The following is a 22,667-nucleotide window of genomic DNA, read 5'->3' as shown; positions in this document are numbered from 1 at the left end:
GGAAATACTGAAGTGGGTCAGCTCTAGAAACTGGACTGCAGCATACATATGATTTATGATTCCAGTCAAGAATGAAGAATGTAATCACTGCCCACAAAGCCAACACGATACCATGCCAGATTAAACAAGTTTGCCTCAGCCAGTGCTGGTCACAAGCCTCACAGCACAAAGTTACCATAAATACAGTACACCATACAATGTAAGGCAATAAGGCAATCCAAAATCCACAATGTAAGCTCCTCAACTAGCTATTCAGTAGAATGGAGAATGACAACTAGATTTTAGTGGTCTGTAGTCCTCTGATACAAAAAGAGACAAATTAAACAAACCTGGCATTTTTTAGGGTGACTAGTGAGAAAGAAGTAGCTGTGAATATCTACAAGTCAATATAAGTAGCCTGTTTAAGATAGAGACTTCAGAAAGCTTCATGAAAATTACAATTCTCAAAGAATCCAGTGCATAAATAAATGTAGCTCCTGGTAGGCACTCGGACTACTCTCTAGTCCTCTCATGAGGACTACTCTAAAGCTAGTTTTTTTTTTGTTTTTTTTTGGTTTTTTTTTAGCAACCACTGCTAGTAGGCTTCTTTCTAAAATCAAAGGAGCAGATTTTTTTTCTCCTCACAGATCTGTGTTCTAGCTTTTCTTCCCAACTGCAACAGAATGACAAGCTGATAAATAAAATTATACCTGCGATATTCATACTTAAATTCACTTGATACCACAGTTACTCTTGGGAAACAGTATCTTCCAAAGCAGCACAGTAAGCAAAGCCGAACAGTGAACTCTTGCATGTACACACCAAGTTGCTATTTACATCAGTGCACATCACGTGTATATTACAAGATAAAGAACTTAGCTTTCCCAATGTTTAAACAATGCACTAGCCTGTGTATGGCAGAAAAACTGCAAGATGCAATAGTCACTTTTTTAATGCAATAGGACAAAACTTGTATGAAATACCTCAGAGAAACATTTCTTGAGAGACTCTGGGACTTTCCCATCAACCACATGCAGCATCTTCTCCATCTCATCACGAACCACATAACTCCCAGATTCATTAGAAAAGAGGCTGAAAATGTCTGAGGAAGAAGAAAAGTGTTTAAGCAACTACTGCAGCTATACTTTTCAAATACCAGGTTTAGAACTGGCTAAGAATGCCAAAAGCAATGCAACAACTAAAGCACTGAAAACTTGCATTGATTCAATTTCAATACAGCTCAATAAGGTTTGGATTGAGAAATATTTCCTTTTTCTTTTACCACTGACCATTAATACAAAGTACAATAGCATATTCTATACACACTATCCTGTTGTTGCTTTTTAAGTTACATTACTTACATTTTGCTTTCTCCTCCTCTTTGCCTCTCGTGAGTAGAACTAATCCAACTATCAAGTTATTGAAGTGCAGCCCCTTGGATATTCCTCCAAATGAACAGTAGATAACCTAGGAGAATAAAGCAGAAGGTAAACCACAGAGTTAAGAGAGGATGGAAAGCAAGAAGCTGTAGCAGGGCTCTATTTTGCATGTTTTTTCCAGTTAATCACCTCACAGACAGCTAAACACTTTTAATACTCTGAAACACCTTTGTAGATACTCCAGTTATAAAGTTGTCTTTTGAGGATCTTTCAATTAGTGAAAGACATTTTTCCTGAACAGATATTTTTAAAAAACTACAATCCTGCAAAGAAGGATTCATTCACACATGCTATTTCTCTACTCTTTTTTTATCAAGGTAATTAAGGTGGACTCTCCTCCAAGATTGGGGTATGATAACCTCAGAACTACCAAGAGGTTGTTGAAGCAATAAGAGCTTCATTACCCAATCAGTGGAGATGTGCTTTCAGTAAACCATCAAAAATTGCTGATTTGTAAAGATTTGACAGGGAAAAAACAACCAGGCTTTTAACTGTTTGTACACTGCCCGTATTGCTACAATGACCACTCCAGGATAGTACACTACTCTGCCAACAGTGGGATTTACATCTGTTGTACCGCTTTCCCAACTTGCACTCCTCCTTTAAATCCCAGAATATATTCCCACAAGCACCAGTACCTCATTAGTATCATAAGAGAGATATCTACTTCAGGTTTAAGAAAATAATGCAGTCAGAACTTATACATTACTCTTATATAGAAGAATTATTTCAGCACTTCTGTTTTTTTTTGGTATGATTTTCTTATAGGTATCACACAGGGCATCTAACCATAAAGAGAAAGCATTAAGTGCAGCTGAAGGGAACTATTACTGTGAAAGGGCATAACAAAGTGATTTGTCACTGATCACAGTTTGGATAGCAGATTTATGTGCTGACCTTTAGTTTAAAGAAGTTATATTTAGGAAAAAAAAGAGAGGAAGAGAGGGCAAAATAAAGAAATTGAGCTCACCTTCTAGAAATAAAAGTGTTATGTACATGTTAAATAGTGTTTGCTTTGCTTTGTATTACATTCTAAATGAACAGTATTACAAACAGGATGTGTATGTGAAGTTACATACTGTTTTTTCATTCTTCTCCCCTAAAAGCATATCCTTTATATGACAACTTAGCCACATAGCAATAGCAAGTTCAGAGGTCAGTGGGGCTTCTATGTTATTGTAGACAGAGTCACTACTCTGTGAATCACCAACAGAACAGACAATCATTTGAAAACCACTGTACAAAACCTACAGGTATTAGGACCTCTCACAGAGCTGAGATCATAAAGCTACTGGATGCATCCACTGACTGCATCACTATAAATACTAAATTTATTTTATAAAAGAATACAGGAATAAGCCTAAGCCATAAATAAAATAAATTACCAACTGGATTTAAGTATGATTAGAAATTGTGTGCATGTTTGTTTTAAGTACTTTCTCTTCTCTGCTTCTCAACACTGCAGCTTTATCACTGCTTTAACCCAGCACCTTTCCCTGCCCAACAACTCCCACAACCCATTTCCTGTATCTATGCCAAAACAAGCATTCATGTAGCAGGACTATGAATGAGATCAGGGAACAAATTTGGATTTGAAATAATCATTTTTGTTACCAGCTTTCACTAATCCAGTTCACTCAAAGCAGTTGACCTCTAGGCCAGAATAAGTAGCTAGAATTAAGCTGACCATGAAACCGCTATGAAATAACTGCACAAATCACATTTCAGATACTATAAGAGAACATCTATATCCTACCATAACTGTGCAGAACATTCTGTGTAATCGAGTGCAATCTATTATCAGCTGTGCCTTTCAAAGGAGCCTGACAGCCCACTACAACAAAGTGTATTAAGGAGAAAAATCAATTCTTAACAGACTGAAATCCCTTTGCAAAACGTGAGCATCGTGTCTCCCAAAACAAGACCAACATTACTATCTCACTCACTCGGGTCTACATGCCAGGAAACAGTTTATCCAAGACATGACAAGCATCAAGATTTTTTTTTTTTTTTTTTACATTCACTGTAAAGTATCTCACCAGGATTTGTCTCTTTTACACCAGTAAAGAAAAATCTATCAAATTTTGATTGCAAGTTTTTCTTTACCCTAGAAAAAGGCTTCAGAGAAAGTAAAACATTCCTGCGCCGTTCAGAAGATGACTTTTGAGACGATCAGCTCATCGCTACTTGTCATTAATATAAGAAAATTCAGCTCTTAGAATTTTAATCACTTATATTAAATTTCATGGCAAAGTACTTAAGAATCACCATAGTAGTAATTTGACCCTTTCCAGAGATTTCTGAGCAATAACAAAAACATACTAACTGCCATAAATACGTGCAAGAGGACCGCAGTGAAGCTTAAACCTGTAGCTGAAAATTGCCCCAAACACACTACATGTTTAATGACTTCCATTTCTGAAGAGGCTGGCTGATGTCTCCTTTGAGTTACTCAAAAAAAATGAACTGAGATTCAAAGATGAATGTCAGAAACATCTATTTACAACAGTAAGTTAGACGTGTTTCCTTGAGTTAACCCTTGAGTACTTCAGCCCGGAAGAGCTGGAATTCTACAAGAAGTTCACAGCTTAAATGGAGCAAGAAGAAAGTTGCAGGACCCCAAATCTTTCCTCTCCAGTAACAGCAGTGACTGCTGCAGCCAGAGTCCTCCATCTTACAGCACAAGCAAAGGGTGGAAGAAAACAGCTAAATACCAGATCCACATGAATGAGTTGCTAGCTCATATCATCTCAGGTGCGGTTTCCATGTCAAAAATTCAGCCAGAACTGGGAGTAACCAAACAAAACCAGCCACAGACTTGCCAAGGCTGCTGGGTAGATCTGGCTAAGCCACATAGCGCTGTACCAGCAAACAGAAGCAAAGGAAACACCTAACACAGACTAGCTACTTTCTATTAACTACTTAACTGCCATTTATATAACAAGGTACAGAAAAACCTACCACTGCTATCTTTGCAGCAATAGGAAGCAGAATAGCAGCTGCAGTGGGTGTTCTAGACCACCTCCACAGAAACACTGGGCAACAAGGTAGTAGGAAGTTATAAAATCTCATTCACTTCCATACCAAAGCTATTACCTGACATAATTCAGGTTATTACTAGACAGATTCCCTGAAGACATCTATGTCCATATAGTTTTGCACAATACCTTTGGGAGCTGCTCTCCTTGTCCACCTATCATGCTATCACTTCCATTGCTACGCACTCAAGACTACTGCAAGATGTCTGAAGGCAAGTGAGTTTAAATGAGGCTCACAGTATAGAAGGATCCCATCCTATCAAAGACATTATGTATAACTTGCAATTTCATTCTGCTGAGAGACACGGTGCTACCCAAACACATTAAACTCCCATAGGATGCTCAGATCATCATCTGCTATTACCAAAGTTTAATGCATTTGCAAGTGCTTGAGGGGATAAATTATTAGAACTAAATTTGTGCTCTGTTTGGACCCAGTGTTATGGCAGAGATTTGAATTCCACCCTTTCTACTTCTAATCATTCTGATTTCAAAAGATGCCTTCAAGGCTACACTGCATATGTAAGTAATTTACCTTTATATTACATTGAAGCTATTACTTTAAAAGAAAACGCACAGCTCTGCTGAAAACTATAGTTTAAGTCTTAATATAGCTACTTTAGAGCCAGGAAAAACAAACAAACAAGAAATCCACTACAAGCATAAAAAGGGCCGTAATTCCTACATTATCTTCAGATACAGAACACACACTGGTACTGCATGGAAAATGGAAAGAAATTAAATTTGCTTGTATATCTCTATAGGCACATTTGTGTACGCACATCTATGGGTATACATTATCAACCACACACCTCCCCAGAGAAGTTCACACATTACCTCAGCAACTTTTGGAGGGACTCCATCACCGAGAACTTCCCTGATGAAGCACTGTTGGGTCATATAATACGAGAGTCCACAAGTTCTCTTAAAAGCATCTTTCAGTCGCTTTAGCTCTATGTCTGTAACTGTATTGAGTCAGAGGAGAAAAAAGATTTTGTCAGTAATGTCATAGAAAAGAAGAATCTATACAGATTACGCTTACCATAAAATAAAAAGATCTGAAGAAATCAAATGCGTAATTTTACCCAGGCAGCGGTAGATGTTGAGACCCAATATTCTAATCTTAGAGAAAACTGAAAGTTAACAGCAATTACAATCAGTTTGCTGCCTAAATTTTCTTTGACTACAATAACGTATTATAAGTTTGTTGTAAATTAAGTACCATTATTCTCATACAAAAGGAAAATTAAGTAGTATTATGATCAATTTTATGTTGCACACAAGGCAGGGAGATGATCTGTAAACCAACAGCAGTGAGTATAATTGAGAGCAGCTCCAGCAGGACACTTCAAACAACCCCATCTTGCAACCAGCCTACTTTTCTGCAGTAAAAAAATACATGGTCACCACTTAACGGCTTATAAGATAGTAGAGCAAAACATGAATTCAACAGGAAAGCTAGTGTGGACTAAAAGTAACTCTTTGCCTAAGGTTTTCCCACAGTCAAAATCTGACTACCAGCTGAAACCTGTTCAAACTTTTCACAAGCTTTACACATGAGGAGTTTGAAGAGATCCCCTACATACTTGCATATGACTGTCCTCAAAAGCAGCCCTACCTTCCTATTTCACAAGTGTAAGGCAATTTTCTAACAATATGGTTAAGAAGCTCCGAATAAGGCAAAGAATTGCTATAGTCCCACCACCATCAAGTACTCTAGTGAAGTATCTCAAGGAACAGAACAAGTGCTTTGTCAAAATCAAGCTGCAGAGCATAACGCATGGGATCCAGGACACAGTGTAAGTTCCCATGTACTGCAGAAAGAGCTATTTACCATCCAGGCACCAAGGAACTGATGCTGTACGTGACAGCTACTGCACTGTATTTATAGGAAGACATTTTCCTTTCCTTGCTATCACCAGTCAGACAGAGCAACTCCAAGTGGCCAAAAGCATGTCAAGGTTTTTGTCAGCCAAAATAAAACAGAACACTTCAAAACTTAATCCAGCACTCTTTATAGCTTCTAAATTTCAATTAGTTCATCCAAAAAAATCATTCCTTGAAAAGCAAATCACGTCAAAATGTTCCCTCTGAATTTCAAACCTCATCAGCACTGAAGTAGCCTGGTGACTTTACAGCTGTGCGTAAGAGGAAAAATTGGGTCAAGTTTCTTTTCAAATGTTATTATAGATTCTGGGGACTTTTTTTTTTTTTTTTTTTTTTACACATCAGAAAAAGAATCCAGGAATCTCAGAAATACACCTGAAGTGTGATCCACACAGCACTGGTGCTACCGATAAATAAGAATTTGGCTAAGATATACTCAAATTATTATCATCATGTCTTATATTAATATAAGTATAGACCAATTATAAGGGAAAAATATGATGAGATACTGCTGCTACCTGGCACACGTGGTGTTGAAATGCACTGTCCTGAGACAGCAGTGCCCAGCGTCCTGCCAGGGGATGGGCTGGCAGCAGGATGGGCAGGGAGAAGCCAACCAGCACTGCTCACACCCTCAGAAAGAACTGTCAGTATGACATAAAGTAGCCGATAAGATGATACTGCCAGTCCATGCCATGTTTCAAACCTGAATTACTAGCACTAGAGATGACTTAATGTTATTGTTTGCATTCAGAAACTACAAAACAGGTCATGGAATTACAGAAAAGATAATCATTTCCCTTCCATCCCCAGGACACATTGAAGTGACTGAAGCAGGTCATCTCAAATCATCTGCAAAGCTTCACAAAAATAAATTCATTATATATTTAGATCAAGGCACATGAAAGTATTACTGAAATGAGTAGAGAAGAAAAAAAGATATTATCAGTGTTTAAGTCTGGAAGACAAAATATTTGAATACAAAATCTCAACAAAAAACTTCCAATTATTTGATGCAGAGGTAGAGCGTGATGAGAAGAAATAAGTCCTAAATTAGGAAAGTAATACTCCCAGCAGCAATACATTTATTACAGTAATAAGAATGAGCACACCCACACACCCACAAGCTACTGTTTCTCTCTCAGTTGCACAAATCCTACACTGAATGGGCAGTCCAACTGAGGTCAGAGGTGTTATTTATGCAAAACTGATACTATTAAGAGGTCAATGTCAAACACTGCCCTCAGCTTTCAAACAGCAGCCTTGAACAGCACTTCCCGGGATTCACTGGAGGTCTTTTTTTGTCTCTACAACACCTACAAAGCCCATCCCACACTGCTTTCCCAACACATGCACAGACGCTGTGCTCAGACACTGCTGCTGCATTCACAACCTGTGAAAAACAGCACACGTAAGACTTCCCAAAATAATTTTATGATAGTCAACACAGCAAAACACATTGTCATTCCTACCAGTAACAGGTGGCAGAACCTTAATCTCATTGCATAGAAAGCCGTGCAACTATTAACTGGAACCACGTGCCTACTTCTACACATCTAAAGACTACAGAAACTACCTTCTTATTGTAAGGATCCAATTCCAAATAATAAAAGCAAGTTTCAGTAGTTACATACTGAATTCTAGTTCTTACAATTGTATCTGACTCAGCCTGCTGCCACATCATATCCCTGAAACAAGACGTCTTTCCCACCAAAGGAAAGGTCACAGGCTGTGCCGTTCTGTCCAGGCAGCCTTACTAGGCAGGACAAACCTCCAGAGCACTACCTAGGCTGGATGCCTTCCAGCAACGCTGCAGACAGTTTAACAGAAGATTAGTGCAGCATCCAACTCTCCAGGGAATACTGGAGCTCCAGTTTGTTTAATAAAGTTTAAATGAAACCATGCAACCTCAGCTAAAAATGTCACAGCAACTTACAGTAATTGTAACAAACCTCCAGCTCACCCAATTGCCAAGGTTATTTTTAGTTTAATAGTGTTATTTAAACTTAATGCTGTTTGTATGGATTTACGATTCTAGTATTTTTTTTAAACTAACAGCAGTCCAGCTCAAAGGTTGTATAGCACCTTCCAAAGCCAACTGCGCCATTATACAGCTCCATGCTGGAAGCCCCCCTCTCTCTGCTGCTTTCACTCTAGGTGCCCATCAGCCAGTTCTCATCATAGAGCTCTCCTTTCAGAATAAAGCTGTACCCACAATTCAAACTATGCATGCCTAAGCACCCAGCCCCAGACTTAAAGCTCCTTGCTGGCTCCTTGCCTAGCCTGGAAGCAGAGCTAGAAAACATGGTCAACTTGAGGTCAATTCCTCACTAGCAGAAGTGCTTGCCCTACCATACTTCCCTAGGTTAGACTCATCAGTCCCTAAGGATCTTACAAATTACTTCAATAGCACAGCTCTTTCAAAGAGCACATGAAAACAGTTAAAATCAGCCCAAATTCTATAAATTACAAAAAAAAGACACCACCAAGAACACTTGAGGTCACAAAGGAAACAACTGCCATGCACCACTGCCTGCTCAGCACCAGCAACCAGCTTGTACCTCATGCAACACCCTCTCCAACTCACCACCCCAGCTCATGCGTACAGCTGCTCACCACCACCCTTGCAAAGTTTAAAGATTTACAGGTGCAATGACAAGTAACACCAAAGTCTGTGAGCAAGCACTGCTGCTTAAGATGCAAAAGATCACACGAGTCTTAAGCATTATAAGAAATAGATAGTAATTTTGATGGAAGCTTATGTATAGGTTAAAAAAAGTGGTTAGTCAGGCTTAATGGTTTTATTATAGCTTATATAGCATAATTATTATATACCTTGCCTACGACATGTGCAAGGAATGAGCACAGTATGCACACTTTAAGTTTCTGTTTCACATTTATGAGGAAAGTCAAGATCAGACACAAATGCCCTCCTTTGCAATGCCTCTTCTCCTGATCTTCAAAATCCAAGCAAATATAAAAATGCTGTGATGATGCAGAACGAGATATGAAATGTAGCCTTCTAAAGCATGAAAAATTGGCTGTTGTAGCAAGAGAGAGGAATAAAAGCACAGCATGCAGCTCTTTAAGACTGCCTGAGACATTCAGGCAAAAGACACTTAACCTCTCCGTCTTAATTGTCTCAACACTAAAATGAATCTAAATTCTAGTCTCCATTAGACAGATGTTTGATAAATGATCTAAAACACTCTGTAAAAGCACTGTACAAAGGAGCAGCTTTAACCTGTGAAAAGGACAGAACCCCAGCAGCGCAACAGAGAGTAGGTGGAGTTAGTCTGCCACGGCTGCTATAAACTGAAAGCCAATTAAAAGCCCCTGTAACAAACCACAGAACCTACATCCTACCTGCTGTCTTCACTGCCATCCTACTGGGGCAGCAGTGACTGCTGAAAGCAACTCAGCAAGTTGGTAACTTCTACTTACACCACCAGCCTCAAAGCAGCATGCATAGCATCACTTACACTGCTATAAGCAGCAGTAACAGCACCAACACTGGACAAGATCTTTAAGTATCAAAAGCCTAAAATATTTCATTTAAATAAAAAGAGGATAGAAAGCTCTGCTGAGAGGAAGGGTAAATACACTCTGAGCTCACTGAGTGAGGTAGCTTACAGAATACCTAGCAGGGATGGTGCTTTTCCCCCCCAGAATTCTTAAGCATTAAAATGCCCGCAATGCTCAACAAACACAAGACAAAATAATTAAGAAAAAAGAAATCAGAATTCCTACTACTTATTCCAGTCACTCCTGGATAAAAGACAGCTTGCTATAAAGAAATCTGCCCTGCAGATCTCAAGTACACAAGGCAAGCAATAATTTGCAGCCATCAGCGTTCATCCTTTACTAAAAATAACTGAAACTGAGTTTTAAAACAACAGACTTGATTATTCTTCAGAAAGCAAGCAAAACTCACCTAGCTCAAGTTCTGAGTACCACCTCTGATTTTAATACTTCTAATATTTTGATTTTTAAATGACAATTTTACAGGTTCAATATCAAATTCACAGGGTATATAATTCTCTAACCAGACAATTATCTTCCCTGTAATCACTTGCTCAATATTTCCCTCAGGAACCTTCATCCTAGTTATACATGGAAATTTTATTACTTTTTTCATTAGTCCTTATTGTGACTCAATGGCTGCGGTTATGAAGTTGTCAAGAACCAAAGCAATTATTAAAAATCTTCAACGAGGTAAAACATGAAAGGAAAATGTTTGGAAAAAATCTCAGAGCAGAGCAACGAGCCACGGATTTGCTGCAGGGCAGTGGGTGCTCCATGCAGGGCTGCCCCCCACGAGGGCTCCCCTAACCCTGGGTTGTTCTGTGTTAAACACTGCTTCAAGTGCATACCTCTGCCTTCCTCCCTTTCCTGCGCTGCTCCCACAGCTGCCTGTGTGGCTCTGGGCACTCTCCTCTCTCTACGGTCAGTGAGAACTCCTCCAGAACACAGGAGCTTCCAGGAGCTGGGAAGAAGCAAGGGATGCCCGGAAAGGGCCACGGTCAGGGCAATGCCATCCCGTGGTGAACTGAGGCTGGCAACAGCTTTGAGCACCTGCTGAGAACAAGGTTACCACTTCTCTAATTGATAACGGTAATTACTTGGTCTTTAAGACTGCAATCTATTGCATTTAAATGTCCAGGAGTACATACGGTAAAAGTTATTTTAACGGCCTGCAGAGACTTCTCAATTTTCAGGTTTTTTCAGCTTTCTTCTGCAGCTTACAGGGTAGGTAAGAGATGTGGAGAGCACATAAAACCAGACTCCTTTAATTCTTGAGGATATAAAACATAGCCAGTAAGATTTCACTGCTCAGATGGTGGGAGGATTATTTCACTGCTGGGGCTATTATGTAGCAATTCCCATCCACACAGCCTTATGGGGAGGGCTGTCACAGAACCTGCGCTGATTAGCTTTGCTTGCAACAAACATAATCCAAATAGCAACGTGACAGTGTGTGCCCTGATAGAGATACTTTACAGATGGATAAAACAGGCTAGTAATACTTAATGGCATTCTTTTTGAGGATGGTAACTGTGAGAAGGAAGCTCTTTGAAGATTAAAAGTGTCACATAAATGCTAAGTATTCACGTTACAGAAAACTGGCAAATCCTATTGTAATAACTAAATCTTCTGCTCTCCACACACAAGATGTCATACCTTTGATATGCTCTGTGGTTAGGTCTAATAGAGCCAAGAAAAGCTTTATCCCCTGGATGAGCCACCAAGAGCCAAAGAATAGGTATGAATGGGGAAAAAGGGAAAAAGACTGAATAACTTTTTTCTTCTTCAATACCAAAATTATGTTGCTGTAATCCTTAAATTCCTGTTGCATATTGTGACTGCCAAGCGCCGTGTTAAGATAGCTAAGTCTTTACTGAGACATCTGAATGGAGCAATTTTTACTCATTATTTAGGGAATAAGATTCATTATTACAAGACACTTAAACAGCCATTCTTTAACCAAGACCATGAGATGACAATAGAGCTGCAGGTAACAAAAAAAAAACGGGGGGGGGAAATTTGTCAGTGGCAAAAAGATTGATTGTAATTCTTTAGGAACAGAAGGAACGTGTCATTAGCTGCAATATTTCAGAATGGGGGACCATAAAGTACTTGTTTTACTTTTCCACTGATGACAGCCTTCATTAACACCCCTATGGAACACAGAGCAGGTAATACTGATGGCACCGACTGCCAGCAATTACTTTTCTTAAAGCAAAGCTGCTTCAGCTATATGAAGTGCAAATTCACCTCCCTAATTTCTGAGCTGAAATCCAGTATTTAACTGTATCACAATGTCAGATAAAATGCAGTAAGATTCTTCTTCGCAAGAGTAGGAAATTTCCAGTGCAGAGAAGCTCTTGTTTCTGGACATCTAACTACTAGAAACATGGCCTGAAAGGAAGTACTTCTTCAGCCCAGAATAGATTCATGCTGCCATATTCAAGTTCATTTATAGAAGAAATAGCAATCTGCAGAACGAAAGCTCCAGTTGTTAACTCACCACTCTGTCCTTTCCACCCAGACTGACTGCACACAGCACTTCCTGTTGTGCTCACAAACTTCCAATTTTTTTCCATTTGAGGCTTCAGATCTTCAAAATAACAATTCCCAAACTGACAAATTAACAGTGATCACTTCAAATAATTGCCAAAATCCAACTAAATCAGTCTTATGATCATTTGCAGAGTTCTGCTGGGACAATACCTGTTCAAGTCTTTCAGTTCATGACTGAACAGGCCAAAAAAGCCTGCAGCAGGACAAAACCTGAACCACTAGCACCGTGCATTAAGACAAGGAATATCAATTTAAAACGCAAAGGAAATACAAGCGTGTGTTTTATACTAAGTACCTGTATGGTATGAATGAATGACACAAACACCACTTAAAATAAGACCAGTGCAATGTGAATACCAAATATAGCTTATGTGAGGAAGAATCAGAAGGGAGTTGGTCGTAATGGGTGTTATTTTGAAGTCAGAGAAATATATCTCTATGTAGAAGGCAAGAACATCCTATTTTGGCCTGGCGGCATTACCTCTCAGAGCTCCTGGATCCAGTTCAGACTCTGAACAATTGCAACATTATTCTTGAAGCATCAAGTCTTCCTTTTCAATGTTCTTTCTCTACGACTACAAAGTACATAGTAATTTTTCTTCCCCTTTCCCTGCAATCTAAGATCTGATGTTGCACAGCCATTGAAGTTATTTATTTACAATTTTAAAAAGGTTAAAGTTTTATATTGAAACTGACTTGGAGCCAAGTTACATGGTGCTTTTACCCTTGTATAGTTCCAAGAAGCCAGCTATTACCTACAGTTCTAAGTGAAACAGCTTCAAAGGTTTTGAACACAGAAAATTCACCATCAAAATAACTGTTATATAAGACACCAGAAAGCCTGGCTCCACGTTTCCCCTGCAGCAGGTACTTGGCTTCCACAGTGTCCTTTCCCAGGAACCCCAGAATGGTTTGAAGCACATTCCTTCTTAATCACAGGTGAATACTTCACCTGTGCAGCTCACAGGCAGCACTCCAGAAGAGCTGACTGGTTTGTCACAGCATGCAGTAAGCACAACTGGCTGCTGGCCTCACCTGCAAGCTTCCACGTGGCAGGGGAGGCTTGCTCTGTGCCCTAACAGCTACAAACGAGGTGGATTTCAAAACCCCACAGACCATGGCCGGTCCTTCCACATGCCGTGTCACCTACCTACAAGAGCCAATCGCTGCAGCAGAGGTGCTCACAGAGCAAAAGAGGACAAGCAGTGATTCAGGGAGGTAACAAATTTAGTGCATGGGCCACTTTTACATTAAATAAAGCACACACTGGGAAATAAACCCCATCCACTGCAAACTGCTTTGATTATCAACTGTCCAAACCTTTCCAGGCTTATCCCATTTTGCCTCAAAGGCAAATGAAGGCCTTGTTTCAAATGTTAGCAGACTCTTTCAAAGGAAGTCATTTTTAAAAACTACTAGATTATTTAACTAACAAACACACATCTCTGCCTCACAGAACTCAGCTTCCCATCAGGATTACACTAAAACAATGAAGGATTTCTGGAGTTATTGTCACTGTGATGAGTGACGTAACTGTCTACACAAAAGATTATTGAGACCGATCGTGACTTGCATCGGTTGTAAACAGATTTGGTTGAAACACTACAGAAATTATATGCAGATGTATTTTGTTCCAAACGAAGACCAATTAAGAATCAGAAATCCAGAACAGCTTTCCCATCAGTTCAATAAAACTGCAGCCAGAAGGTGGGCACTCTTTCCAAGCCCGTCCTCACCTACAAGGCCTTCACCAACCATGCTCAGCTGTAAGCACAGGCGAGTGATAAACCCACTTCTCCAAGGTGTTCAGATTCACCACATAAAAAAGTAGTGATTATTATACAGCTCAGCTGAAAAGAAGAAAGCTATGCAGAAACAGTCATCGCTAACAAAAACGAGATGTCCCTTAAAACATCACAAAACAGAACGTGCATCAGGATTTTGCCACCCTTCAAGCAAGCAGGGTATTTTCCTTCCATTAAGTGCTAGCAATAATATAGTATTCAAAGTTTTGTGAATCAGACCCTTTCAAACTCAGAGGCAGAATCTACATTAACGGATTTTTTTCTTCTACATTCATCTTTGCCCAAAGGCTTCATTGTCTCATTATGTAAATGACCTTTTCATATGAAAATTAAATGTTAAAGATGCTTTCTGTAGTTCTTCAATACTGCAAATATCACAAGGATATTCACAGTAATCTAGATTAACTATAACTTAAACAAAAAACAACTGCTTCAAGCAATAACAAATTAAGTAACTTGTTTTAAAAGTACTTAAAAATTGAAAGCCTTATTTAGAACTAACCTCCAAAACTTTATTTCCTATATAGGAACCTAAATAAGGAATATGGCTGTTTTTGTTATGAATATTACTCAAGGATAGATTGCAAAACGCAGTTCTAAACATCTGCATGAAAAAGAGCCTGCAGACTCGTGTTACACGCCCTCGTCACACTTCCCATCCCACCACGTGTCCCTCATACTACCCAGCCACCAGCCAGCACCGACCTGGAGCAGCTCAAAATGAACATCACATGCTGCGAAGTAGTCTCCACTCACACCGAGTCCCACGTGTTACTCAAGTATTTCTGTTAGCAGCACATAGCTTGGTGCTGCTGGCTACCTAGGGTGCAGTAACAATGCTGACAGCCAACGTGTCACTGGTTACAAGGGCAAAAAATTAACCAGTCAAGGACAGTCAGAAAAACTCACACCACTTCCACTGGCTAGGAACAAAGCTGCACTTCAGAGGTGTCCATAAGCGCTTTATTCTGTAAGGGATCCTGTGGCATGACACCAAACTCTTCTGGATGCATTCCCAGCCTCTCAGCCAGCAGCAGTAGCACCGCGCTGCAGCTCCTGCAGACAGCAGCTCCTACAGCACCTGCCTGGCTGTGGGGTGCACAGCTCCCTGCTGGGAAAAGCTTCACCAACCACCACACTGGTTAAATAACCCAGAGAGTCCTAAAAACAAACAAAAAACCCACTGACAAACAACAGCCTACAACTGAACAGCTCTGCCTTATGAACAGTCCTTGAAATAACTTGCTCTGTAGATAGAAACAATTCCAGTATTTGGAAATGCAACACTTGTTCTGCACCTCCTCCTTTTCCTTTCTGTATGTTCACTGTTTTGAATTTCTTCTTGGATAAAAGCAAGCAGGATTATTTGAAAAATAACTGGTACGTGAAGATAAGGCCTCAAGGTTACAGCACCCATTAGACACACTCATTAGACACTCCCCACATACCGACTTATTTAGAATGAATTTGGGAATTCACAAGCTAACAAAAATAAATACCCATCTAATTTTCAGAACATATGCAATCATTTAAAAGTGACAGACAGTAGTAATGCCTGATTCTTTTTTCAATTACAGAAAAATCATAATGGCTCCTATCATAAAGTAGCAGTCGTACAATTTAATTTATAAAATTAAATAGACATGCCAGGTCTCACCTAACCACATCACTTTCTAATGCCATGTTCTTTATTCTCACATGGCTTGTCCTCCCTTCACAGGCCCAGGTTTTGAAGGCAATTTCATTTTTTAAGAGGACTAAAGAACTGAATGCCATACTTACAAAATGAGACAGTGGGCTGGCTTCAGTTTAAGCATAAGAAAGGGAAAGGAGGTTATTTTACTGATTTCTCACAGTGCCAGCAGCCAGAAAGCCCAATACTGGTATGGATCAAGTGCAGCAGGACTCAAGGAGCTGTGTCTGCCTGTCCCGTTCCCCCCCCCCTTTTTTTTTTTGTCTTTCACATTTCATTAGAGATGCTTCATATCATTTTGAAAAGCTTCTTAGGTTCCTATTTTTGTCTTATTTTATCATCTCTCTAGGATATTGTCAGGTAGACATAAAAGCCTGAAGTTATACTCCATAAAAACAGGGCTTTGCCAAGCTGAAAAGGAACAGAAATATTTCACAGCATCCATCAGGTCGGAAAGCATCTCAGAAGGTCATGCAGGTCAGCCCTGTGCTGAAAGCTGAGTCAGAGCAACTCAGACCAGAGTGCAGAGGGCTTTATCCAGACAGGTCCTGAAAATCTGTAAGGATGAAAGCTTAACAATCTCTCTGGGTATGTATATTTACTAAAAATATAAAAAAGAACCAACCAAGCCTGCTGTTACACACGTAACAACTACATACTGACTAGAAAGAGCTGACCGTGAATAACTTGATTTCATTGATTAGAACATAAGACAAAGCAGAACAACCAAGAGGCAGATGAGCAATGAGATGTAGGCATGTCTTCTCTAGAACAACGCAAGAATGTTTTCAGCTCTTCATTTAAATCTACAACATCAATATAAGAAAATATATGATGTAAATAACTGCCAGATAGTATACTTGTAGCTTACGCCAAGTTGTTCGACACTCAGAATGAGGATTTGTTCAGCTTATCCCTTAGCTTCCAGCCACCATGGCTGAAATGATATTATCTATTTACGCTCACTTGGCAGCTTTCCTGACTGCTTTGATTTGAATCTCTAGTAACACGCTGACAGGATAACAATGCACCTAATGTTATGAGACTACTATTATTTAAAAGATACATTTAATCTGTTAAAGTGAGAAACCAGAGAACTCCCAACATTTACTGCATCATACTTACAGGTTTTGAGGGCTTTCTGCTTTAAGGTGTTGAACCCTTTGCTGTTTATGAAACACCCGCACTCTTAAACACTGCTTTATCAGACTTACCCCACTGTGTGCCCATCCCACACCCAGGCACTTACTGCCCAGCTCACTGCTGTGCCTGGCAGAGCTGGCCTTAGGAGCCAGCCAACAGTAACCGGAGGCCTGCTCAAAAGGTGCACACAATTGAAGTGCTCCCTCAAAACCAGAGCAGCCACAGAAGCTTCATCGGATGACAACAATTTTCTCTAATTTAGAACTTTTCAAATGGTATTTCATAAATTCTTCTAAAGACCAACCAAGGGCATCTCAGGAAAGGCAACACTGTTAGCTGACTGAAATTCACCACGCAAATGTTCCAACAGTAAATAGGAAGAGACTGAAAACAACCACTTCTGTCATCTTGGAACACGAAGTAAAAGAGAAAGCAGTCACTGCAACTATGCTGCAGCACTACAGGTTGAAAAAGCCTCTAAAGGCAGCCTTTTTCCATCCATTTGTGGAAGAAGTCATTTGCGCAGAATATTACATGTCCAGCTAAGGCTACTGAGGTATCCTCCCAAAACAAGCATCAGAACTAAATGCCACAGTTGTGAGATAATTACTGCTCTGTGAATTCGAGCAGCTACTCGCAGCTCTGCAGATTTATAAACAGGAAGTGAGAAGCGATGCATTCATACCTGCTTTCATCACGTGACAGAGCCCCAAAGCCATCAGATACCAGCTGACACAAGCTTCCCAAATGATCTAGACAACCTCAGTAAGGATCCTAAAAACGCACCGGGGATTTAAGAAGTTCATTTCAAAGTCTGGAGTAATAAAGAAGTTGTCCTCTTGGGGCTCAAGGGCTGAGCCCATGGATTTTGTCACCAGGGTGAGATCAACTGACACATACGAGTCAGTCTCCCGTCATCCTTTTGTCAGACTTACCACATCTGTAAGCTTGAGGACATGAATGAGCAGAGAATCACAGCCTGATTTGGGTAGGAAGGGACCCCAGAGACCTTTCAGCAGCCACTTTCTCTGAAGGCAATACTCATTAGCCACTCTGATGCTGCTGCAGCTCCTCCTCCACCCCAGCACATGTGGAAGAGCAATGTTAGCATGCTTTTAGCAGAAAAAAAAACCCAGCCTTCCTCTCCAGCATCAACTGCACAGATACGTGACAGTTCATTGACATTGCCTTGGTTTAAGTGGTTACCTGACTGAATATTTAGCAGACATAAGCTGAAAATAGCCTGAGTTAGCGTGACCTGCTATCTTGATAGGAGACCAAGTTTCTGTGATCACTGCTTCATCTCATAATTTTCAAGTACTTTGATAGATTTATGCTCCACGTCTGTCTTATACTCCAAACGTTATTTAAGCAGTATGCATTGAAGTCATTGGAAAATACAGTAGCTAGAAATCTGAAAGAAGCCAGCCATCAATTAATAGCATGCAGACATCTCTTTCCTGGGGTATCCTCACTGAAGTGTTCTAAACAGAAAGCAGCACATAGCAGCCCCCAGCAAAGCAGGAGCCAAGGCTGCCAGAAGAAGGGGGGAGGAGGAAAAGGCAGACTTCAGAGCACCACCTCTCAGCATAAGATAAGGCCTCACACTGGGCAATCTCAAAGAGAGGTATGCGCTGCAGAAGGCCCCAAACCCAGGAGGGGTATGGACTGAGCCACGGAAGCCTGCCTGACTTGTAGTACGGCTCTAGGGAAAACAAAAAGCCACCACCACCACACAGTCAGATCTCTTGGGGTAAGAAGAAAGCAACAAACCCAAGAACTATGTTTGTATCACTACTCATGACGAGCTTAGTTTGATGAGAAAACCCATTTCATTATGTACAGCTTGCAACAGTGTATGTACTTCATTTCACCTATGATGAACTGTCCAAGAATTTCATTTCCTTACAAAGAAGTCAATCTCAAAGTCTACAAGGTCAGGAAGAGCCCCGCTCAAAGATAAGTACAAGTTCAAAACCTCTAACATTCCCACAGCAATGGGGAAAGTTGTGCCTCTGGCTACTGTAAATAAGATGACCATACCTCAGCAATATTCCTACCAAGAAAAGAGAGGTCTAAAATAGAACCCCTTACTTTCCACTTCCAAGCTACACAACCAAAGATTTTAAAGGGCAGAAGAGTGAAAGAAGACCGTAACACAGCGTGAGCTGTGCTGGGGGCCACGAGACAGCTCCACCAGGGCCACCCGCCAGCCACATCACCCGCAGGGCAGTCAGCTGCCCGTGCCCATGAGCAAGATATAAACAAAATAAGAACCACAGTGCTATCTCATGTTCCAGAGCCAACAGAGCCATTAACACTGCCCTCACACTTTCATCGCTTTGAACAGAAGTTACATTTTAGCTACAGTTATTTATATTGTGAGCATTTAACTGCAGGAACTCTCCTCACCTTCACTCCTTTTGGCTCTTCCCCAAGAGAAATTACGATACATAAAATATAAATAGAATATAAAAAATTCTCAACATTTAATAACCTAGACACAACATTGGATAAGGTACATCAACTGATCACGGCTTTTATTTTCTTATGAACAGTGCTTTGATACTTAGCCTGTTTTATGCACAGAGATTCACTGGTTAAGCCATGTAACCATTCAGCAAAACATCCATTTGTATGGGAAAGCCTGAAACAACAACTGCTTTCCTACAGAAATACAGCATTAAAAGATTCAAATAGATAGAATAACACTAAAGAGAAAAATTACATTCACTGTGCAAGAAGTAATTTTAAATAACTTCAGAATTAATCTTACTTTTATGTTAAGTAACTTTTCCCTACAGTTTCCAGATGAGCCTCCAGATTTTGAAGCAATATACAAGTTTAAATTTAAACTTCACAATTTCAAACAGCTTTTCTAATTTATGAGCTTTCAGCCTTGACCAAATGAACAAATTCTCCTCCACAGAGTTTATTTCAAACGTTTCCTGCTATATTCAACATCACACCTCTACCAAACTACATTTATGACTCCAGTGCCTCTAAAAATACATACAATATACAGAGCTATATATACAGAGATGCTTTAGAAGAGCTCCAGATACTTTCACTTGAACTGAAATTCTTCAAGACTGCTCTGCCTGAAATCTGTAATGAAAAGGAGTTCAATTCACACATCTGTTTCCTCTGCTTGATGGTATTTAGAATACACTGCTCCATTTCCTACTCGACATGGCATCCCTCACCTCCACCATTAAAAAAGAGGAATATCTAATAAACATCTCATAACCATTCCATTTGGCATTACTTTGCTTCCCCTTCAATTAATGCTCGCTGCTCCCTGCCAGCTCTCCCTATCAGTCATGTGCTCCTCAGGTGCGAGCAGACACAAACAGGGCAGCCATGCACCACTCCGAGCCTACGGAATTTATCAGCGCTGCAAACATCAAACAGGTGACCTGCCAGACTCGGCGCGATATCACGCACATACGCAGCCCAGCAATTCCAAGAAATTCTCCTCCTTGCAAACCGCCTCCTGTCGAAAATCCCCGTCTGTCTTTGTCCTCGGACAGCGGAGCAGATCGGGCCGGCTGTCAGAGTGCAGCCTCGAGCGCTCAGCGTGTCCATGTTTACGCGCTGCTCCCCCTCCGGGAGCGCCGGAGCCCGGCACAGCAGCACGCGGAGCGGAGCGCCACGGCCCTGCGGGGCGGTAAACGCTCGGGGCGGGCGCCGGGCGGCTCCTGTCAGCGCGCCTCGCCCGGTGCCACCCTCGGGGGGGCCGCAGAGCGACGAGGCCCGACCGGTGCCGGCGGAGCCTGGGTGTGGGCAGCGCCGCCAGGGCGGAGGGCGCGGGGACGGGCGCTCCTCAGGGCCCGGTGGTAAAGAGCGCGCGTGTGGAGAAATAAATACAGGGAGCGGGAGCGCGCCCCAGGCGCACAACGGCGCAGCCCCCCCGCGCTGCGCTCCGCTCCGGTGCCGTCGGCAGCCCCCCGGCGCTGACAGAACCGGGCCCCCCGCCGCAGGCCCGCCGCGCCCCCTTCCCGCCTCCCCCCCCGGCCCTCACCTCTTCGCAAGGCCTCGTCGTAGCTGAGGAAGCCGATGCGGGACTCCTTGGCGCCCATGGTGCCCCTCAGTCCATGGCCCGGCCGGCCGGCGGGGCGCCGCGGAGCCCGGGCTGCGCCGCTAGCGCCTCCGGAGCACAGGGCGGGGGGGGGCGGGGCGGGCCGCGGCGGCCGGGGGGAGGAGGCGGCCGCGCGCCCTCCCAGCCACCTCCTCCATGGCGGGTCACATGACGCAGCCGCCCGCCCAGGAGCGTCACGTGACGAAGGAGGGCCGTTGCAATCCCCTCCCTGGGCGCCTCCTAACGGACGTCGCGCGCCGTAGCTGAGGCGGCAGCAGAGGCTCCGCCCAAGGGAAGTGGCAGTGTCACGTGACGGGGCGCCTCCCGCCTCCCGGTTGCTGCGCTCCAATGGCCGCCGCGTGTGGCTCCCGCCTCCGCCTCCGCCTCCCCTCAGCTGTTGCGGGGGGCGGGCCGATGGGGGCGGCTGTCCGCGCTGCGGGGCGGGGGCTTCGCGTGGGGTCTGCGTCGCTCCTCACAGCCCTGCTCGGGGAGCCTTCCCACGAGCAGAACTGCCACCGCGGGGGGCAGGGGAAGTTCCTGTGCCATTAAAAACGTCCTTGCGTCTGGAACGGAAACACGAACTGACTGCTGAAAGAAAGGGTTGAAAACAGCTCCGTCCTTCGCTGCTCTTTGCCTTTAGCGCTCAGCCCAACGCTCAGTCCCAGCTGGCTCTGTTACGGTGTTAAGCCGGGTACCAGACCCTGCGCACCCCAAAGCAGAAATTCAGAGTTAGGAGAACACGGGCTGCCTGAGGCGGGCTGTGCCTCGGGCTGTTCCTGCACAGCAGCAAAGCTTTCCCCAGCGCGTGGTTTCCTCAGTGAAGGATCTCACCCCATCAGGGTGAACCAAAGGTCGCACTAAAGTCATTTTCTCAGTCCACGTGTAGGTATTTTTACAACAAACATTCCAAACGAATGCCATACCTGATAGGCAAAGCCAGGAACGCGGCTCACAGACGAGATGTCTGAAGGCCAAATTTCTCTCTGTGTAACACTACTAAAGTGCAAAGTCACTGCACATGAATTAAACTTTGTAAATCCGCTTTACGTTGGGTTTTTTTCCCTGTCGTCATTTGAATTGCACGCCTTGGACTTGTGACAAAGAATGTAATTACTGCACTGAAGCACAACGTGTGCCCCCAGCGGACCTTTTGCTTCCCTGGAGCACAGGGAGGAGAAGGAGGAAACTCAAGTGCTTTTTTAAAGCATCAGTGAAATTACAGGAATGTACTTCACACATCAGCCCCTCATTACGTACCTATCCTTTACACCTGGGTCTGCAGTGCCTTATGTCTTACACATCTCTTCTCAATGCACCACACCATCCCTCAGCCAAAGCAACTTTGATTTAGGTGCAATATAAACTCTTTAGAACATTCTGGAGGATGAATACAACAATAATGGCAACATGTCAACCAAAAGCAAAGCTGGCAATGCTAGAAACAGCTGGTGGAGTATCTGCTTTGTCTTGTGATTAAATAAAGAATTCCAGCTGGTGGCATTCATTCTGCTACGCTCCATT

General features: G+C 42.2%; 1 protein-coding gene across 6 annotated transcripts in view; it reads right to left on the bottom strand.

Annotated features, from left to right (window-relative positions):
* The window catches only part of USP6 (ubiquitin specific peptidase 6), a 60,161-nt gene extending 38,930 nt beyond the window's left edge, over positions 1–21,231 (bottom strand). For 5 of the 6 annotated variants that reach the window (XM_040650526.2, XM_040650527.2, XM_040650528.2 and 2 more), the window contains exons 1-4: positions 21,090–21,231; positions 5,294–5,421; positions 1,341–1,446; positions 963–1,081 (exon numbers count right to left, since the gene is read on the bottom strand). In XM_040650526.2, the coding sequence (XP_040506460.1) occupies positions 963–1,081; positions 1,341–1,446; positions 5,294–5,421; positions 21,090–21,147 (411 nt within the window). In that variant the 5' untranslated portion in view covers positions 21,148–21,231. Of the gene's footprint in view, positions 1–962; positions 1,082–1,340; positions 1,447–5,293; positions 5,422–10,716; positions 15,312–21,089 lie in introns of those variants that run through there. The other variant, XM_046902701.1, reaches the window with a different exon arrangement.
* Between the last annotated feature and the right edge of the window lie 1,436 nt (positions 21,232–22,667).

This window comes from Gallus gallus, chromosome 19, assembly GCF_016699485.2.
Source record: "Gallus gallus isolate bGalGal1 chromosome 19, bGalGal1.mat.broiler.GRCg7b, whole genome shotgun sequence".
In the NCBI taxonomy this organism is placed as follows: Eukaryota; Metazoa; Chordata; class Aves; order Galliformes; family Phasianidae; genus Gallus; species Gallus gallus.
This window is presented reverse-complemented; position numbering and strand designations above follow the sequence as displayed.